The sequence below is a fragment of the Peromyscus maniculatus genome, chromosome 5 (assembly GCF_049852395.1).
Source record: "Peromyscus maniculatus bairdii isolate BWxNUB_F1_BW_parent chromosome 5, HU_Pman_BW_mat_3.1, whole genome shotgun sequence".
Classification (NCBI taxonomy): domain Eukaryota; kingdom Metazoa; phylum Chordata; class Mammalia; order Rodentia; family Cricetidae; genus Peromyscus; species Peromyscus maniculatus.
The window spans coordinates 43,632,145-43,654,391 of record NC_134856.1 but is presented as its reverse complement, the minus strand read 5'-3'; the positions used below and the strand labels follow the sequence as shown (position 1 = coordinate 43,654,391).

General features: G+C 43.6%; 1 protein-coding gene across 2 annotated transcripts in view; it reads right to left on the bottom strand.

The window, feature by feature from the left end:
* Positions 1-22,247, bottom strand: part of Hydin (HYDIN axonemal central pair apparatus protein) — a 358,418-nt gene that overhangs the window by 44,360 nt on the left and 291,811 nt on the right. For both annotated transcript variants that reach the window (XM_042277692.2, XM_015992939.3), the window contains exons 51-60: positions 21,537-21,696; positions 21,263-21,435; positions 13,523-13,721; positions 11,245-11,344; positions 9,477-9,576; positions 8,194-8,362; positions 7,195-7,430; positions 4,489-4,606; positions 2,347-2,551; positions 1,041-1,276 (exon numbers count right to left, since the gene is read on the bottom strand). In XM_042277692.2, the coding sequence (XP_042133626.1) occupies positions 1,041-1,276; positions 2,347-2,551; positions 4,489-4,606; positions 7,195-7,430; positions 8,194-8,362; positions 9,477-9,576; positions 11,245-11,344; positions 13,523-13,721; positions 21,263-21,435; positions 21,537-21,696 (1,696 nt within the window). The remainder of the gene's footprint in view (positions 1-1,040; positions 1,277-2,346; positions 2,552-4,488; positions 4,607-7,194; positions 7,431-8,193; positions 8,363-9,476; positions 9,577-11,244; positions 11,345-13,522; positions 13,722-21,262; positions 21,436-21,536; positions 21,697-22,247) is intronic.

Here is a 22,247-nt window from a genome sequence, read left to right as displayed (position 1 = left end):
TACAGAATGAGGAGGAAGCAACCCCCCAGTGCTCTACAGTATGATTAAAGAACCATGACTGGCTGTCACCAGTGCCCAAAGGGAGTCATGAGGGATTAGACGGTCTCCTGATTATCTCGGATGACAGTCTTCCAGGAATGCACACAGCTTTAGGCTGAGGCCAACCTTGGGGACCTCCTCCACCCCCACATCAACCATGAACAATGTGAGGTCTGGGACATGAGAGCTGCGCAGATTGCACACTGTTCTGATGATGCTAAGTATATACTGGAAGCATATACTGGAAATCCGGGGTAACAGCAACCTGTGGATTCAGTCCTTCCATGTGTTATCTTTGAATTTTTTCTTTTACTATGAAGAAATGGCTTTGGTATAATCTGTCCCAGAGAGACAGTTTTAAGCTTAGTAGACCTCTGAAGTGGGCACTCATTATTGAATATGAACAAAGCTTGGCTTTAATCCTAGCTGCATATTCCCAGGATATGGGATAGAGGAAGAATTGAGCTTTTTTGAACTTTGGCTAGTTCCCCTACCTGTAAAGCAGGGGTAAGAACCAAGTTTAAAAAAGATGTGGACATGAAACAAAGCATTAACTAGACAATCGTTTAGCATGATGCCTGTCACACAGGAGGGCCCTGATACACATTCTCTATTCTACCTTACACCTGTAGTCTGATACCTTCCAAATCTCCCTGACTGGAAGAATGGGAGATTGGAGGCTAACCTGCCTGAACTTGGTGGCCATCTTTGTTTTCTCTCCCAGTGCTTGTATATATCAACAGTGAGTTCAGCTGGACAGACAAATGAGGTCCCCAGTAGTATGAACTAATTTAGTACAAAGGTACACACAGGACACACACATGCAGATATAGTCCTTGGCCTATAGGAAGTGGCCTTGTGACCTCATAGAACTTCTAACAGGGCCTGAGCACCTCATGGTTCCCACCTAGGTGCAGGGGCTCCAGAGCAGGGCCTTCCCAGGGTTCCTTTCCTGGCTTTATACCAACTAAAGAGGGCCAGGGTCACCAGGAGCCTCCTACCTTGTTGGAGATAGGCTTGACTACAATGTTGATATCACAGGCAATCTTTCCCACATTGCTGATCTTGAACCGAGCCTTGGCCTGATGACCCACCAGCACATTGCAGAAGATGAACTTATTTTCATCCTCCACAAACAGCCCTCCACCCTGTATGGTCTGTAGGATGTGGTACAGGTTGGGGCTGGTACAGATCTGGTGTTCCTCAAATATTGAGACGTTGTTGTCAGTCACAAATGCTAGGGAGTGGAGAAAAGAACGTGAGACTGGCTGGCTGCCGGAATCCTGGCTTTCTGTCATGCTGATTTGGATTAAAAACTTTAAAATATTACATTTATTCCTCCCCCCCCCCCCCCCGTGTGTGTGTGTGTGTGTGTGTGTGTGTGTGTGTGTGTGTGTGTGTGTGTATGTGTGTGTGTGTATGAATGTGAGTGAATGCATATTCTTTTTGGAGTTCATAGGACAACTTGTAGGAGTCTATTCTTTTCTACCATGTGGATTCTGTGGGTTGTACTGAGTGTGTTAAGTTTGGTGGCAAGCACCCTTAACCTTCTGAACCATCTTGCTAGTCCATGATATTTGGATTTCGACAAAGGAGAACCACAAGCTAGTATTCCATTTAATGACTGAGTACTTGCCTAGCATACAGAATGCCTTGGGTTCTATCCCTTGCATTGCAAATACAAACAATGATAATAAAAAGTGAGAGTCATGGAGGACAGATTGGGCAATCCACACACTGGGATGTAAGTGATGGGACAAAGTCTATCGGCTTCCTCTTTTGTCCATTCTGGTTGATACATCTCAATTAGTGTTTTCCTTTCATTGGCAAGGGCTGGTGAGAACCAAGGTCTTGGGTGGACTTAAGAGGGAGGAGGGAGTTGGCTTATTTTGGTTTGGGGCTCTAGGTGGCTTAGAGCCAAAGCTTCACCTGAGCCCTTGCTGGGTTAAACGATCAGCACACTTTATTGGGCATTGCTCTCTGAATATGTCCACAAGAAATGGCCTGAGGTCTGCCCCTCAGTCCTGGGCCACATCCCATGCCAGCTCATTTCTCAGACAGCACTACTCATCTGGGAATCCAGGAACAGACCCAGGAAGGCTAAGGATCTGGAGAAGCAGAGTCTCTTCTATACGTGCTAAGGCTTTAACAACAAATATGGCCGAAGACCCCGGAAGAGGTTCTAAGTTGTCAGAGGAAGCAGCCCAGCCTTGACTGCTGGACATCTCTAGAGGGGTTTTCCTGGAGAGGGAGGGCTGGCAAAAGTGCCAGTCTTTTAGGAGTGTTGTCCAATCCAAGTCGCAGTACCTGGCAGACATGCTTCAGCAAGGAGAGTGTAAGGAATGCCAGCAGGATTTTCTCTAGTGTCTCGGTCAGAGATATCGATGGCCAGAAACTCTTCACACCTCCCCACAGGGTCAGCCACACACTCCACAGTGATGACCTGCTGTCCTCCGGAAGGGATAGAGCCAAATCCTGGGTATACAGTGAACATGCCATGGGAGAAGCGGGCCTGCAGGGCAAAGGCGGGAAGGGCAGGGAGGAAGGAAGCAGAGTGGGTAACTGAGGCTGAGACGTTCCACAAGAGCCCAGATAAGGAAATAGGGAAACAGTGGGGCCTTCTCTTTGCCTGGAGGGGCAGAGGCCCTGGGTGTTCATGATGGTTCCTTTCTGTGCATCCCTTCTGATCAGTCATGACAGAACCAAGGGCTCAAGGAAACAGATCATGTCTACATTATAGAATACTTATCTGCATGGGGGAAATCTCAAAGCAGCAGGGGTTGGATGGGGTGCAGAATGGAATAGCAGTTGAGATGATGGGGTTTGAATGAGATACTGTGGGTTTGAAAGAGAACGGCCTCCATAGGCCCATATATTTGAATGAATGCTTGGTCCCCAGTTGATAGAGCAGCTTGGGAGGGGATTAGGAGGTGTGGCCTTGTTGGAGGAGGTGTGTCACTGAGGGTGGGCTTTATGGTTTCAAAAGCCCCTGCCAGTCCAGTCTCACTCTTTGCCTCTGGCCTTCGGATCAGGATGTAAGCTCTCAGCTGCTGCTCCAGTGCCATGACTGCCTGTCTGCCACCATGCTTCCTGCCATGATGATCACAGACTCACCCTCAGAAACCATAAGCAACTCCCCAATTAAATATTTTCTTTTATAAGCTGCCTTGGTCATGGTGTCTTTTTCATAGCAACAGAACAGCAACTATGACAGACAATCTGAGGTTTGAACTCAATCCCCAATGTGTATGGTTTGACCTTGGAAAAAAATGACTTCTCTGAGTCTCAGTTTGTGTATCTATAAATGTCCTTTGCACAGTGGATCACTGGAGGGTTAAATGAGAGGACACTCATGAGTGCATACTGTAGCACATAGGGAAGAATTGGTGCTAAAGAGAAGGTCATTATAGAGAAGGCCTCACATGTCCCTGCAGACCCAGCCCTCCCCCTCCTACTTGTATTTCTCAAGATATCTGTAGCATATACTTGAAATACAATGTCCCACGACAGAAAGATTGTCTTGGGTAGCCCAGTCTCTGTCCTCACATTTCTAGATGTTTTGTAGTGTTTTAGCTCAGAGACCCAAATATCTTCAGGGGTCTGAAACCCGGAGCAGAATGAGTTTGGGGACTGCAGTGGGAAGTGGCCAAGTGCATGCAAGACTCCACTACCTTGGACAACTTCTTGGATCCTAGAGGATAAGGCCCTAGATATGTTAGCTGTTGCTTCTTCGCTGTGTGAATGATGCTTTGTATGACTTGGGCTGTGAGTGTCCTGTCTCACCGGACCCGTACTCTGGCAGCTAGATCTCCTGCTGGATCATGGAACCTCAGCAGGAGCTGGTGAAGGTGTTAGGGTACCCCTGCCAGATGTGATGCCAGTGCATGATGTTGGAAGGTGCTTATAATCCTACCCTGGGGCTGACAATCAATGCACAGTACTCCCCATCATAGGGAATGACTTCAGAGCAGTCTACCACATGAATAGCATGCCCTCCTGGTTCTTAGCTTGTCTCTACTCTTGTTCAGTTTCACAAAGCTGCCCAAGAGCAGGTGATCTGACTTCCGATGTCTTGTTCAATGCCCCTGTTATGCATACTTGGAGTCCATAGGATCTGAGTAGTGGTGTGGGGCAAGTTTCATCAACTGCCATTCTTCCCATCGGAGATGTACTTTTATCACTTAACCCCACTCTTACCCTCTCCAATTAAATGTTTTCTTTAATAAGAGTTGCTATGATCACAGTGGCTCATCACATCAATAAAACCCTAACTGTAACTCCAGGGATCTGACACCCTCTTCTGGCTTCATCAGCACCTGCACTCATGTGCACAAAATTCACACACATACACAAAATTTAGGAAACTGTTATATTAGAGAAGTGTTTGGTGGCAAGAACTCACTGGAAGGTGTCCTTGCTGCCTTTCTGTGAGAAAGGAGGGGCACTCACCTGGTTTGCTATGTTCATGTCTTTCTGGACTATGTCTGAGAACTTGGTTGCTTTAGTAGCTCCAGGCTTGAAGAAGCTCTCACTCTCTCGGGTTCTTGCGTGCCTTACGTGGCTGGTTCTGATCAGAGAAGCAAGGGTACAGCCTCAGGTTTTGCTGGGGATAGGAGACACTACCTGCCTGTTTGAGGTCTCTTCCGGGCTCTGGGGGTAGGAGAGGGCTTTCCTTTGTTCAGGAAGGTATTGGAGTGGCATTGTAACCTTGTACTCACTGACCAAATTCATTGAACAATTATAAGGAAGTGACATGGGTAATTAATTATACTCGTGGAATGCAAATCATAAGGATTTTGAAAATTACTTCAGGCAAAGTTCATGTGTTAAGGCTTGATCCCCAGGATAACGATATTAGGAGGTCCTTAACTCACTGACAGTCCCTTGACGGGGATTAGAGGACCCTAGCCCCTTCTCCCTCTCTCTTTTACTTCCTGGTCTGAGAGGAAGAGTTTTTCTCGGCTGTATGTACTAGCCATGAAGTCCTGCCTAGCTTCACACCCAACTGATCGTGCTCTGCATTTCCAAAACAAGGAGCACGGACATCCTTTTCTCTTTGTAAATTTATTGCCTGAGTTCTTTCGTTACAGTGACAGAAAGCTGGCTGGTGTCAGAAACAACCACAACAAAACATACAACAAAAACATAATAAGCAGGTGAGCACACACCAGGCCTGGGCCAGGCCTGCTAATTCCAGATACCCTGGGGAAGCCAAAGCAAGAGGTTTGCACACTGGAAGCTTGCTTGGGTTACAAGCAAGTTCTAGGTCAACATGGACTACTTAGTAAGACCCTGTCTTAAAACAACAACAACAACAAGGTGGGCTATTGCTGCAGCTCACACAGTGCCTGCCAAGTACACTTCAGGTCCTGTGCTCATCCCTCAGCACCATGAACAGGAAATGAGATTTTAAGTGTTTGAGTTCACTGGGAAGCACCGTTTTGGAAATTAGTCAGATATATAAAACCTTACCTGATATCATTTTATACATGAAATGATGAATTTTGTCTCCATTTTTCATGTTTATAGCTGTGATGTGTATAAAGGCTAGTATAAATAATAGATACAGGTTTTAGCAACTTGACTTCACTTGAAACCAATGTACCCAATTGTTAGTTTGTCCAGAGACCCCTGTACCTAGAGTGTGCAACTATATTTGAGATGAATCTTAAATATTTTGAAAATCTTATGTATTCATTCACTTGTTTGATGACAGGAACACATCTGCTTGTGTGTTTTGAATTCACGCAAGCTAAAGTGAAAAAAATTAAATACTAAATAAATTAATTAAAACTATTTGTTTAAGAATTATGTGCACAAGTGTTTTTTTCTTGCATGTATGTGTGTGTACCATGTGTATGCCTGGTAGCCATGGAGGCCAGAAGGGATTTTGCATGGAGTTACATTGTGAGCCACTGTGTTGGTGCTGGGAACCAAACCCAAGACCTCTGCAAGAACCGCAAGTGCCCTTAACTACTGAGCCATCTTCCAACCCCCAAATAAAAATAACTTAAATCAAAATATAAATTATAATCACCAGAAGCACTACTAAATCACTACAAAAGAAACTGTGAGGAGGTTGGAACTAAAATTGGAAGGAAGAAATTTTAGGCAATTTAAACCCAAATTTCTTAATATGTTCAAACTTTGCCAGTATAGAAAAATTCGAGTTGAAGAAAATCCAAAACTACCAAAAGCAGCAAGAGGAGGAGGTCTGTCTGTGAAACATCAGAAAGTAAGAAAGCAAGGGAGATGCAGCTTGGGAACTTGTCAGAGCCACCTTTCAAATTTGCTTCTAAGCAAAACAACAGAACAGTTGGGGAGCCAAGAGCACCCAAAAGAGCGGTGGGTTTTTTGGTCTGGTGAGAGACACATGTTGAAGAAGAGCGTGTTGCCACTGGAACTACTGAGGCAGCTGTGGCGACCAGGGGTCTTCACGGGGCAAAGGAGGGGTGGTGCTTGCTGGGTACCATTCTGATTCCTCTCGCCTGCATTCCAGGGCACCCTTCGCCACTCCCCCACAGTGAAGGCATAGTTTAGCCTTCTTTTGATTAATTTTTTTTCTGTCTCTAATCATCCCTCAATATCCTGTAGGATGACAGAGAGGGCAATGGCTTACCAGTCTTTTAGCACACCAGAAACACCAGGACAGCACATAAAATCCAGTATCTTTCCATGGAAGACTTTGCTCCTCCCTTTCTACTTCCTCACTTTCTCCTTCTTCTCTCACCATCCATCCATCCATCCATCCATCCATCCATCCATCCATCCATCCATCCATCCATCCATGAGAAAGAGTCTCAAGTAGCCCACGCTGGCCTAGAACTTGCTAGGAAGGCAAGGATGACGTGTGCCCTTCTGCCTCCACTTTCTGAGTCCTGGACAGAGTTATGCACCATCACATCCATCCAGAAGACTTTACATTTGCTCAACTAAAATTTATCCTTTGTTTGATGGCAGCTAGAAAATGCATGAAATCTGATCAGAAGATGTGGTTCGGAACCAACCCCTACTGATGATTTCCCACATAATCTTTTATGAGACAGTTCTAAACTTGAGCATCTTCATTCATGCAAGGGGATGGGTGAATTTAGTTAGGTAAAGTATGTCACAGCTCTTTGAAGGGTACAAAGCACCAAGCCAATGACTTCTTACGCCTTCTTTTGATGAATCGGACTCTCCCCTGTCAGCCTGTAGAGGGCATATCTGAAGTCGATTATGCCTTGGTTTTCTATGGTGAAGGTGGTAGTTTTCCTGGTACCGCAGATCAAAGCCCCAAAGTTGATGACAGAGGAGGGGCTGATGATGAATTTGGAGTATACTGCATTCACAGAAAACTTAATTGGGATGCTGGCAATGATTTCACTTTCTGGGAGATTGGGCTCAATAATCTAGAGAAGGAAGAAGGGAAGATGTTAGTCAGTGATACAGCAATAGAATTCCCATTCCAAAAGTGTCTTCTTGCTTGCTTTCATGACTGATACCCTTCCTGAGGTATGTTTGACCTTTGGTCCGTAGGCCACATGCAGCCAAGGAGTTATGAATTTGCCCTAACATAAAATTATAAGCTTACTTAGAACATCATGAAATTAAAAAAAAAACCTTTTAAATTTATTTTTTTGAGAATGTCTTACATGCCTACAATTTATTTCAACCACATTCATCTACCACTTCCCCCTCCAACTCCTCCCAGACCTTGACTCCCACATCCACTTCCCAACTCCATGTTCTCTGTTTTAAATAACCTTTGATTCAGCAGTGCTATCCACAAAGACATGGGTCTCTCCATTGGAGAATGGTCAGCCTACCAGACATCAAACCTTAAAGAGAACTGACTTTCCCCCCTGACAGCCATCAACTGTCAATAGGTCCTCAGTTAGGGGTGGGGGCTTGTGTGGCCTCCTGTATGTATATAATATATAAAACACGTATTTTAAATATAATATATTACTAATATAATATTAATAAATGTATTTGAATATATTATCTATATTTCTGGTGACTTTTCACACCTGTCCTGACTTACCTGTCCCCGTTAGTTGGGACTGAACTCTGGTGTAGCTTCTTTGGCTGCCACCCAGGCGCCCCCTCCTCCCCTCTTCTCATCAGAATGCCTACAGTCCGGACAGTGAGCCCGTTTCTCTGGGCTCTCACCTGGCAGCGCAGAACAGGCTGGCCTTCAATCTTCACTTCCTTTTTGGCACGGAAGTACACCTGGATGGTCGTGGGCTTATCTGCTGAGGTCAGTGAACCCCTTTTGGGTTGGACTGAGATCATGGAGTTTAAATTTGTTGGCAAAATCCCTAAGGAGTCCACAGAGAAGCTGGAAGACAAGAGCAAAGAATCGGTTTAAACCATTATCCAGGGAACCCATGACGCCGGAGAGGGCAGTGTGAACTGCTGAGGGCCTGCCTGTCTCTAGCCCCATGTAGTTATCTTACCAAGCAAAATCCACTATGCAAGTGTATGTTCTTGTATGTGTGGGCACACACACACACATATACATACATACATACATACATATTCATATATATATATATATATATATATATATATATATATATATATATATGTGTGTGTGTAAAGGTATGGATGGCAAACACCAGGGGTCATTCCTGAGCTGTTATCCACTTTTTCTTTTTAAGAGAGGTGGATGACTTTGAACTTGTGGTCCTTCTGCCTCTACTTGCTGAGTATGTGCTACTACATACACTCTGTTTACATGGTGCTGGAGATCAAATTCAAGGCCTTGTGCATGCTAGACAAGCACTTTACCAAGTGAACTATACTCCTAGCTCCTGGTTTTTTGTTTTTTTTTTTTTTATATGTGTACATGTTTGTTTGTGGTACATGTGCATTCAGATGTGTGTGTGTGTGTGTGTGTGTGTGTGTGTGTGTGTGCTGTGTGTGTGTGTGGAGGCTAGAGGTTAATGTTAGATGTGGTCCTTGATTGCTCCCCCCCTTATAAGACAAGGTCTCTTAGTGAACTCACCAAGTTAGCTAGACTGGTGGCCAGAGAGCTCTGAGAGTTCCCTCCTATGCTAGTGTTACAGACGCCTGGATTTTTCTGTGGGTGTTGGGATTGAACTCAGGTCCTCACATGAGCACGGCAGGTACTTTACTCACTGAGTTAGCTTCTGGTCTCTCTCTCTTTTTTAAAAATTTATTTGTATGTTCATTGATTTTTTTTTTTGCCTGCATGTATATTTCTTCGAGGGTACCAGATTCTCTGGAACCAGAGTTACAGATGGTTGTGAGCTGCCATGTAGGCGCTGGGAACTGAACCTGGGTCCTCTAGAAGAGAAGCCAGTGCCCTTAACTGCTGAGCCATCTTTCCAGTCGCACTTTTAGTTTCTTTATACAAAATCCCTAGACACATCCTTCTTGTCATGAGTGGATGTGGATGGTTGCCACATGCCCCATGGGATTCAGATTACCTGAAAACGATCTCATATTTCCCACGGTTCTTCAGTTGAAGGGGCTGCTTGGCCTCCTCCATGACCCTCATAGTCCCAAAATCCAGACCTCCTTCAGCTCCTGCAGAAGCCAGGACATGGCGGAGGGGTGAGTGGACAAGGGAGCCAGAGCAGGGCCTTCCCGCTCAAGTTTACATGGCGCATCATCCCTGGTGATGATTACAGAGAACTTCTCTTCTGAGAACTCTGTGGCTGGAGACACCCTTTACGACACTAACCTCTTAGTGCACCCACACGCCTCCCTTGGGATTCCATTCAGAGGGGTCACTAGCCTTGCATGACTACTGTTAGCTAAACAGTCTGGGAACTTTACTTATCTATATTAGTTATTATTTTTAATTATATGTATGTATGTGCATCTGTGTGGGGGGTGTATGCAGGTAAGCTCAGAGGCCAGCGGTGTGGGGTCTTTCTGGAGCTGGAATGACAGGTAGTTGTGAGCTGCTTGACATGGGTATGGGGAATCAAACTTGGGTCCTCTGGAAGAGCAGTATGTGTTATTATTATTATTTTCATCATTATTATTGTTATCATTACTATTTTGACAGGGTTTCTCTGTGTAGTTTTGGTGCCTGTCCTGGAACTCACTCTGTAGATCAGGTTGACCTTGAACTCACAGAGATCCGCCTGGCTCTGCCTCCCTGTTGCTGGGATTACAGATGTGTACCATAGTGCCCAGTGTGGTGTGTGTTCTTAACTCTATTTACATGTGTCTACACCCCATATACAGGTAGACCCCTCAGAGGCCAGAAAAGGGCATTAACTCCCCTGTGACTCTGAATATTAAGACAATAGCACCTGACTAACATGTAGCTCTAATAATCTTGCTGCGGAAGAGACCTGTCAGGGAGAGGAGGGATCGTGGAGAATCAGATGCTCAGGGGAGATACACGACTCCGGTGTCAGGGCAGCATGCAGACAGAATGTCTCAGGACACCTATTCTAATCCCTGGGGTCTGTGAACACACAACAAAGGGGACTTGATGTAGCAGGTGGACTTGAGGCTGGTGATGGGCTGCCATGAAATGTGGAGACTGACATGGATTATCTTGGTGGCCCAATGTAACCACAAAGGTCCCTATAAAAGTAGAGGGGGACAGCAGGAGTGGGAGGATCAGGGAGATGGCAGCATGAGAAAGAAGGATCCAGTCGGATATTGCTGGCTTTCAAGATCCAGAAAGGGGACATGAACCAAGGGACGTGGGTAGTCTCTAGTGACCGCAAATCTTTCAGGAAGGAATGCTTCTCTGTCATCACTTGGGTATCCACCTAGCGAGATCCAGTAAGACCTGCTTTGAACAGACCTCAGGACTGTAATAATTGTGGGGCTTTTCTTTTTTCCTTTGTTCTTCTCATTAGGTAACCCAGGCTGGCCTTGAACTCAAGGACCTCCTGCCTCAGTTTCATTAGCAGCTGGTGTCGTTTGTGTTAGGTCAGGATTGTGGCAATCCGTTACAGTGACAATAGAATAAAAATGCGGGCAGGAGGAGAAGCTTCTGCTCTCAGTTTCTCAGAGAAGAGCCCTGGAGACTGCATACTAGCAACAACCCCTTGTCCTCCACTGAGGAAACTGTAATTTATAGTGGTGTTGCCAACATCACTCCAGGCTTACTGCACCATGACAAAATTTTTCCTCCCCATCAACCCCACCACTGCACTAACAACACACTAGGGTCTCTCCACCTGGGACTCCCTACCCAAACAGCCTCATTTCCAGGGCTCAGCCCACCTTTGGGGAAGGTGATGTCCAAAGCAATATCGTAGGATTCTGCAAAGACCAAGATGTTTTCGATCTGAACAACACCAACAAGATTGTCTGCATCCAAAACCTGTCAGGGAAAGAGAAATTCTTCAGCAGTGAAAGCCGAGACCCACAAAGTGTCCGGAGTCCAAACTATGTAAGATGTAGGGGGAACTGGGCAGCAGAGATGGTAGGGAAATATTTCTGAGAACTTAGAAGTCTAATTTTTCTGATCTCGCACTTTAAGTCATCTTGCTCTGCCCACTGCACGGGCTGGAACTATTCTATTCCTTGTGACTCGAACTGTAGAAAAGCGCTAGATTTTTTTTTTTTTCATGTAAAATACATACTGAATGTTTCTGTTTTGGAAATCCAAAGCATTTTAGTTGTGTGATCATGGTCACCTTCAGATCTGTGGCCTTTAGGAGCTCACTGATTCTGGTGCTGTCACTGATGAGGCTCCTTCCTCACTGTCCCCAGGAGCCACTGAGCTGGTGCCAGCTGGCAGACCAATCTAACTCTGTCTAGTTGACTGTTGACCTTGGACACAAACCAGGAGGCGATAAAGGGTCCATTGGTCAGGACAAGAGCATCTGGGGTGATCCAACACAGAGGTGGAGGCCTCTGCCATCTTGCTGAAGACTCCAGTCGAAAAACAAAGCCACCAGTTTGTGTTCCCTGTGCTTGGGTGCAAGAGGAAATTTACAATTGCCACTCAATTTAAGATTTAAAAAATTTATTTTTAAAATTATGTGTATGTGTGTGGGTATGTGCATGTGGGTGTAGATATTCATTGAGGCCAGAAGATGTTGTTGAAATCTGGAGTTGGAGTTACAGGCTATTGTGAACACCCAAAAAAATGGGTGCTGGGAACTGTTCTGTAAGAGCAGCACGTGTTCCTAACCACCAAACATCTTTTCATCCCCCAACTCAAGCATTAATTCAGAATTTCTATCTTCTCTTTCAATACACATTTTCCAGTATGGTTGGATCTGTGGGTGGAGAATTCCTGGGTATGGAGGGCTTCCTGCGTCTCTCTAGAATACAGGAGACAGGCAGGAGACTGCCTTCTGATGATGTAGACAGAGGTTGGAGGGTCACAGGCACAAGCCGAGGCACCCACTCCTAGGCCCCTCAAACCAGAAGGGTCAAGGAAAGGCCCTTCCCTGGAGCCTTCAGAGGGGGTGCAGTCCTGCGAGTCTTCAGAACTACTAGGAGGAAGGTCTGTTCTAGGTTGTGGTGGTTTGTCACAGTGGTCCCCGGAAACTAATACAGATGATGAACAAATCAGGAGAGATCCTGCATGATGGAGTTCATCTACCAATCAGCAAGCAGAAGGACACGAGAGAGAATGGAGTGGGTCTCTGCAGGATGGAGGATACAGACTGGTTACACACACAGGCGATTCCGTCAGTGGGACATAAGTTAGGCCCACTGAGGCAGCGATGTCAGCAGATCTTCAAGCAGGTGCCAACTCCCCGCAAAGCTTAGAGAAAAACTTTCAGCAGGGGCGTAGTAGTGCAAGCAGGCGAGAGCTTACACAAGAGGATGGGAGACGATAATTAGAGGTGAGGGTGGAGCAAGATGCAGCCGAGACCAAGGCGCCACCCTCGCTGCTGAGAGAGGAGAGCAAAGCGCACCGAGAGGGGTGAGCAACCCCACTGACCAAGACTGCACAGAGCCCTGTGGGCACTTGTGGGGAATACAGGAGAGGCCGGGGTCCAAGCGGCCTGGATGAGGGGGGCACCAGCAGTGCAGACCAAGATGGCAGTGGGAAGGAGACACCCTTGGAGGCGGAACTAGTGAGGATTGCTGGGGGGACTGGATTGAAAGGACCTGCATCAGGACAAGTGGGGCATTGAGATGGTTGTCAGGTGCCAGCTGGGAGCAACAGTGAAGGTGATGGTCACCAAAACAAAAACTTGATAGATGGCTGGGTTTAGGCTATGAGGTGAGGCAAGTAATGTTTACTTAGATATAGTAACATTATTCATGTATTCATGTATTCATTCATTCATTTATTCATTCCATACTGAGTATTGTTTTTGGAAGTAAGAAATCTGCTCTGAGTGATACTGCCTTTATTGAGCTTGCTGTGTGCAGAGCAAGATATCACGGGCTGGAGATAGCACACAGGGATCAGATGTGGGTATTCAACAAAGAGAACTCCGTGGTGTGTGTGTGTGTGTGTGTGTGTGTGTGTGTGTGTGTGTGTACTCATGAATGCATATTTGATAATCAAATCTACGGGGATGTCACTTCTCACCTCAATCCGAATGGCCTTCTTGATGTTGACTGGTTTGGTGGGCTGGAAGTGCACCTGCACCCCAAACTCTCCCTTGGGTGGGATGCTGGCCTGCATCACGGACACAGTGAAGTCATCACCTAGGTGCTCCATGCTGGTGATCCGCCAGGCCACAATTAGGGGTGTGACATTGCGGAGAACCACTGTCTTGGATTCTCTTCTGCAGGAACCAAAAGAAATTTGATCAAGTTCAAATAATTTTTCAAATGTCAGTTTATCTCTCTGTTTTTTTCCATTAAAATTATGTAATAGGGAGAAGAAATAATAACTTTTATTTTAGATTTTTGAGACTGAGTCTCATTATGTAGCCCTGGCTGGGACTCACCATGCAGAACAGGCTGGCCTTGAACTCACAGAGATCCTCTTGCCTCTGCCTCCTTTGCTGGGGTTATAGTTGTGTACCACCACTCTTGGCCCCACAGTTTTGCTTTTGAAGTTGGTTGTGTAAACATCCCTTGACTCTTCTTGCCTTGTTTTTATTTAAGTTGCTTAGCTCATGAGGGATGCACAGATTTACATGATTTTAATTTTTTTCATGAACAAGCTATTTCAAATGATCTTCAATTAATACCATGTAAAACTTAGAGAAAAGTTGTATGAATCCCTCTTTATCCAGTCGATCTTGCCTTCCTTGAGGATGACCTTGGACTTCTGATCCTTTTGCCTCCACCTGCCAATTACCAGGACTACAGGCTGTTATTACCACGCCTGGATAAATGCCCTGTTCTTAGCCAAACAGTCACACACTAATGTTAGCATCCTCAATCATTTGCTAATACCATCAACCTTTCTACACTTAGTTGGTATTCTGTTGTCAAGAACAGAACTTCATTCTCTCATGTATTTATTCATATGCTTATGACAGTAGAGTTATGATTCCCACTCAATACATTATAGACCAGTGGTTCTAAACCTGCGGATTGCGACCCTTTCACAGGAGTCACCTAAGGCCATCAGAAAACAGATGTTTACATTACAATTCATGACAGTAGCAAAATTACAGTTATGAAGTAACAATGAAAATAATTTTATGGGGGGGGTCACCACAACATGAGGAACTGTATTAAAGAGTCACAGCATTAGGAAGGTTGACAATCACTGCTATAGGTCATTATATTATAATTATGGCATTGTTTTATTTTGACTTTCAAATTGTCTCAGATTTAGATGGTGGGAGGCTCTTGGAGTTGGTTCTTATGCCCTGTTATGTGTCCATAATCTTTAGGTTCTTTATGGCACAACAAAAAGTTTCCCTGCTTCAGTACCAGAAAAATCCTTTCACCAAGGATCCTTGCCATTTACTGGAGAATGATATTTTGATACCAAGATCCGGATGATGGGGCCCTCATTGCTACTGGTGTATCATTGTTTCCAAGCCCTCCTGGTGACAGAGCTGGGAAACTTGTGTATGTTTCTGTACATATCTTTATATTAAAAACCAGGAGTTTAGGCTGATATTTCTAATTCCAACTCAATAACCAGGTATACTTAAAAGGTGTGTGTGTGTGTGTGTGTGTGTGTGTGTGTGTGTGTGTGTGTGTGTGTGTGCGCGCGCGCGCACATATGCAATTGTGCATTTGTGGTGGTCAGAGGACAACTTGTAAGAGTCTGTTCTCTTTTTCTACCATGTGGGACCTTGGGATCAAACTCAGATTGTTAGGACTGGTAGTAAGTGCCTTCATCTGTTGGGCCATCTTGGTGGCCCACACGATAAACTTAAATCTCCTTTCCTCCAACAATGAGAAATCTGTCTATGATTTAATTATGCCATGGTTAGAAAATATACTCAAGGCAATTTCATTAAGTTGAAATTTTTTTTTGAGACAGGGTTTCTCCGTTAAGTTGAACTTGAATGAGCCTTGTTTTATGGCTTTGCACTGTATGCTTCATGTGTGCTTGAAATAAATATGCATTTTATAGTTGATAGGCACTTAAACAACTCTACAGAGGGTACTGGAGGGAAGATTTTAGTCTGCAGAGAAGGATAAGCACATGGGATAAAATAAACAATGCCAAACCAGCTAGTCAAAATAAGTCTAAGAAAACAAAACAAAACAAAAAACCCAGGAATCAATACACATGGTTGAATAATAACTCTTAATATTAGTGGTCTTAATTTTCCAATAAAAAGATACAGACTAGCAGATTAGATTAGAAAACAGCATCCATCTTTTTGTGCTTCCGAGAAACACAACCCACAATAAAAAATAGACACCACCTTGGAGTTAAAGGATGGAAAAAGGTATTTTAAGAAAATGAAACCAAGAAGCAAGCAGGCATAGTTATTCTAATATCTGACAAAACAGACTTCAAATAAAAAATAAGGAAGATCACTTCGTATTCATTGAAGGTAAAAGCCACCAAGAGGCTATTACAATTCTGAACATATATGTGTAGTGCAAATTCTAATTGGTCTAAATAATAAAAACCTGGAGTCAGAAATAGGGGTACATGTTGAAAGTTAAGAGAAGTAAAGGAGCAGCCACAGCCACTTCTTACCTTACCAAATCCTCAGCCTGAAAAGGGGGGTGAGCTTCTGTCTCCTCCTGCCTTATATTCCTCTCTCTGCCCAGCCATATCACTTCCTGTCTCTACCTCCCAAGTCCTGGGATTAAAGGAGTGTGCCTCCACTGTTTGGCTCTGTTTCTCTTTCAGACTGGATCAGTATTGTATAGCCAAGAGTGGCCTTGAACTCCTGATCTTCCTGTTTTCTCCTCCCAAGTGCTGGGATTAAAGGTATGAGCCACCACTGCCTGGCTTCTGTGGTTAACTAGTGGCTAGCTCCATACTCTGATCTCCAGGAAAGCTTTATTTGTTAGTGCACAAACAAAATATCACCACATATATGAACTAAACACAGGCATACCCAACTTCACAAAAGTCATATTACTAGATCTAAAGCCACAGATTAGTTGGGTGACATAAGAAGGACTTCCTGTTTTTTTTTTAACATGTCTTACTAATTTTCTTATTTTATTTTCCCTTGTTTCAATTTTGTTTTTGCTGTTTTTACTGTTTTTTTAAGAGAGGCAGAGAGAGAGAGAGAGAGAGAGAGAGAGAGAGAGAGAGAGAGAGAGAGAATGAAATTGGATGGGTAGAGATGTGGGGATGATGTGGAGGAGTTGGGAAAGGGATATATATTTTATGAAATAAAAAAAATCCACATATTAACACAGTGATTGTGGGTGACTTCAATACCTCACTTTCACCAATAGGTCATCTGGACCAAAAATAACAGAAACATTAGAGTTAAATGACATCATAAATCAGAAAGACCTAACAGACATCTACAGAACATTCCACCCAGTCACTAAAGATTACACATCTTCTCAGAAGCCCATGGAACTTTCTCCAAAACTGACCACACAGTAGGATACAAAGCAAGTCTCAACAAATAAAGGAAAACTGAAATAACATTCAGCATTGGATCTGAGCATAATGAAACAAAGCTGGAGATCAACAGCAGTGCAAACTGCAGAAAGTACTCAAACTCATGGAAACTAAACAACACACTCCTGAATGGCAGTCGGGCCAAGGAGGAAATCAAGAAGGAAATTATTATTTCCTAGAACTGAATGAAAATAAAAATACAACATATCAAAATCTATGGGACCCAGTGAAGGCAGTCTTAAGAGAAAAGTTTATAGCACTAAGTGCCTACATAAAAAAGCCAAGAGGTCTTAAATTAATGGTGAACATAGAAGCTTTAGAAAAATAAACACCACCCCAAATAGTAGATGAGAAGAGATGATAAAAATCAGAAATAGAAATAATCAATGAAAGTATGTTATTGGAAAAGATTAACAAGATTGATAAATATTTAGTCAAATTAACCTTGAAACCTTCTGTCTGACCCCTTACTAGTTTCCTGACTTTTATGGGTACTCCAATTTAAACACATATCTAAATATTAAAAGCTAGCATCAACATATGAGAGGAGGGAGCATGGATTACTAACACCAAAGACCTTTGAAAAGTCACATGGAAACCCTGCTACTATAAAAGCTTCCTAAAAATATACATATGCATATATAAAATGAATTTAAATGGAGTTGCCTTATAATGGAGCAGGGCAATGTCTTTCCTAGACACTATAGGCTATCAGTGCCAGGTATAGGCCACCTCTTTTAAAGTTGTTGGTCAATGGGGTCCCATAGACAGCCTCAAAAATCACATGCTATTGCCATTGCTCTTGGTTACTCTCCAGAACTGGATGTATTGAAGACATTACATACCTGAGTCATAGAATATAGAGAAATCAAGCTGGTACTGACTTGGAAGCTTCATCACTACTGACTAGCTTTCATAGTAATGGAAGGTCCTACACAAAACACATTATTTTCAACTATCTATGAGTTCGTTGAGATGCAGTTCTGACTAGTCTGGCAAGATACGCCTGCTGATGCACCAGTGGTACAAATGTCATGAGAGCAATCAGTCACTTCCTGTTTTGACTTAAGGCCAGTTTCACAAGACAGAAATAATACCTGATAAAATAAAAATCCTTGGCTGGTTAGGTCATAGGCCTTGGAAGAGAATCTAATACAATTATTCTGTTAAGCTGAAACAGCAAATTGTCCCCTACGCTCTTATCCTTATTCCTCCAGATGAGTGCACCTCTTAGCTGTCATCAGAGAAGATAATTTTTGTAGCAGATGGCAATTAATAGAGACCCACAACTGGTCAACGTGCAGAGAATAAGAGACTGCAGACTGCTGAGCTATAAATGTGACATCTATACCACACTGTTCCCTACAAAGCTGAGGCTTTAATCTCAGGAGAGGGGGTAGAAAGATTATAAGAATAGGAAGTAGTAGATATCTGCAGTGAAATATCAGTACAGTATCGGCTGCACATAATATTGTTATTGCACACTTGAACTTATAGATGCTGTGCCCCCCCCCCAAAGCTGCACGAGATTAAGTCAGTCAAAATCCCAGAATGGATGGGGAGGGAGCTCAGGAAGTCCTAAGTCAAAGCTCATGAGGTCCCTTAGCTAAGAGTCTATGGGCAACTGATGGCTTCTGGGGAAAATGAAGTCAGTTGGTTTTTTTCAGGAAGGTGGTTACTGGAAGGCTATCCAGACTCCACAGACGCTCATACACCCATATACAGATGACGAGCCCTGACTGCACATCAAGTTGGGAGGGAAAAGTGGTGGTGAGGGTGGGAAAGAATTGGAATGGAGGAAATAGGGGGTGGATTTGTTCAAAACAGGTGATATACATATATGAAATTCTCAAATGAAAAAAAATTGAGTCAAAATACATTTAATTAGGTTAAAGTAGTTAATAGTTGTGTTTAGATCATCCATGCTGATGTTTTGATTAGTTATTCTCTTAGTCTTTCAGAAAAGGGTATCAATATATTTCCAACCACGACCACAGACTTACCTATTCATTGCCTTAGTTCTATTGGTTCTTGCTTCATGCATCTAAAGCTCAGCTCCTAGACACACACGTTTTGATGATTATATTTCCCCCTTTTATGTCTTAAAACCTGTCCTGTTGGGTATTCTCATTCCTTCTGCTTTTACTGTTCTCATTCCTGTATTTTTTGATTTACTCAAACCATTCTTCAGAATACTATATTATTTCTTTTAATGGCTTTTAGTCATGCTACTGTGAGGAATGGATCTGTCTTGTGATCCATTTTTCTACAAATTCTGAGAAACAATTCTGAGGAATGAATAAGGGCAGGTAACTTGGTCTAATCTTCCGCAAACCTGGTGTCAGTCAGATGTGATGGTAAACAGACTAACACTATAATAATGTAAGAAAATGGATGACTTATATAAATAAACTCAGACCCTGAATATATGGCAATGGAGTCCCTGCAGGTAGGTGAACACTTGACATGTAAAATAATGTATGTTCCCAAACCATTTTTTTTCCTGTTGACTGAAGTTATCAAAAACACTTTCTTAGAGGTTGAGGTAGTTTTTTTTCTTTTTTTCCCAAGACAGGGTTTTTCTGCGTAGCATGAATCTTAAAAGGTCTTATTAATAAAAACAAACCCAGAGCCAGGTATTGGGGTAAACGCTGAAAAAAATCAGAGAGACAGAACAAACCACATCCAATCTCACTTTGCCAATTCCTCAGCTGATCTCATTTCCTCAAACTGGAAGCCTCTGAGTCCTCATCCAAATGGATCTCAGTTGAACTGGTGCTAAAAGTCTAAAAGGTTAACCAGGCTCTAGTTCCTGGTTTTCATGCCTTTTTTACCTTTCTGCTTCCTGCCATCACTTCCTGGAATGAAAGGTGTGTGTCACCATGCCTGGCTGTCCAGTGTGGCTTTGAACTCAGAGATCAGATGGATCTTTGCCTCCAGAATGCTAGGATTAAAGGTGTGTGTGCCACTGTTTTCTGGCTTCTATGTCTATCTAGTGGCTGTTCTTCTCTCTGACCCCAGATAAGTTTATTAAGGTGCACAATATATTGGAGGACACAATATCACCACAGTCCTAGAATTTTCTCTGTAGACCAGGCTGGCCTTGAACTCAGAGATCTGTCTGCAGGTCTGCCTCTGCCTCCTGAGCATTGGGATTAAAGGCATGCGCCACTACTGCCCACCTGAGGCTGAGTTATTAATCTGGGCCAGAAAGCGTAAGACTGGTGTGAGCAGAAGTGATTGATAATAAAAGATGTTTCTTTCTCTGTGTTTTGATTGCTTTCATCTTTGAGATAAATAGATGTTCTAGTTTGCTTTCTATTTCTGTGGTAAACACTGTGACCAAAAGCAACCCAGAAAAGAAAGGATTATTTCATCTTGTAATTCTCAGGTTATCATCCATCTTTGAGAGAAGTCAGTGCGGGAACCTGGAGGCAAGAACTGAAGCAGAGGCCACAGAGGAATGCTGCTGACTGGTTTGCTCCTCATGGCTTGATCAGGCTTTTTTCTTACAGAATGCAGGACCATCTGCCCCGGTGGCACTGCCCACAGTGGGCTGGGCCCTCCCACATCAATCATCCATCAATCAAGAAAATGCCCCCAAGACTTGTCTATAGGTCAATGAGATGTAGGCATTTTCTCAATTGAGGCTCCCTCTTCCCAAATGACCCTAGCTTGGATCAAGGTGACAAAGAACTAACCAGGATACTAATAAAGGTTGATGTTCCTCATTTGTGAGTGGTCTGATTTGGTGATCCAGCCTTTAGCAGTGGTGCATAATTATTATTATTTTGGTGGCTGTTACCATTTCTGCATTACAAGTACTTCTAAAGGAATTGTGGGGCTGGAGAGATGGCTCAGAGGTCCTGAGTTCAAGGCTCACAACCATCTGTAATGAGATCTGGTGCCCTCTTCTGGCCTTCAGGCAGGACACTGCATACATAACAAATAAAATACTTAAAAAAAAAATAAAAGGAATTGTGAGGAAAAAATGTCATCAGATAGAAATTCAGAAAGGAAGCCTATGAAAATTCAAATATATAGATAAATAGAGAACATTTGATTTTTATTGCTTTAATTAAAAGACAAAATAAGGGCTGGAGAGGGGGTGGGGCTCAGTGACAGAGAGTCACTTGCCTAGCACACACAAGGCTCAGAGTTGGAGTTCAGTTTCTAGTGACACACACACACAAACCCAACAAACAAACATCAAACCCCCAAAGACCAGAGTAACTCAAGGGGAGCTGATTACCTTCGAGCTAAATGTTCTTGAAATTGCCTTCCTCTTTGCGAGTCATCCAGAACTCTTACCTGTGAAGCAAGAGCCGGTCAAAATGTATTTGCCTGGGCTCCACCTCAATTTCTGGACGGATTCCTTGACAGTGTAACTTAAAGATAGCTGGCTCTGGGTTCTCCTTGATGCAGCAGACAATGCTGTCTTCAAAGACACCGACTGCAGTAGGGTAGGCCCATACATTTAGTGTCTGATGGGAGAGTCGAAACAAAGTCCATTTACACTGAGGATGTCAGGTCTTGACTTTCCCAAGAAAGCCTCCCCCCAGGGACTTGCCCCCTCTGACTGTACCTGCTTTTCGTTGGGTTTCAGAATCATGTTGACAGGCTCTAGAAAGTAGGTGCTTGCTTTCACATCATTCTGGAAACAGAAGTATGCCTCCACCACCATTGGAGAATCATTGAGGATTGTCAGGGTCTCCATGTTGCCAGGGAACAAGGATGACTTATACCTGGAAATGAATGGGAATGGGATGAGGTTGTGATGACGGGGTGAGGGTTCCTGTGTAAAAGGAGCCTATGAGGTGCAATGGAACTGGAAAGGGTACTGTGGCTGTGTGGAGGCAGTGGCAGTTGGCTGAGGTCATGACATTTGTAGTTGTTCACTTGCCTCTGAGAATACTGTATTGTGACGTGACCCCCATAAGCCTCGGTCTGCTTATCTTTAAGAATGTGGGACAGCATTGCTTAGTGTTGCTTGGTATTAAATGAGACTGTACATTTGGAGTTCTTAGAACACATGGAACTATCAAATGCAGAGAACTTTGAGAAAAGTGACCATCTATCCTTGTATTCCCATGAGAAATTATCATTTGGGTCACCTGATATTTGACATCTTTCTTAGAGGTGATTTCATTCACCTTCTTCTACAACACCTTCATAGACTGTTAGTGCTCTGCCACTTTATCTGGCCTTGTTCACATAACTAATTTGCTTCTGTTTCCTAATGCCTTCAGGAGGGATCTGTAGAGGTAAGCATCAGGGCTATTGGAAGGCATTCCAT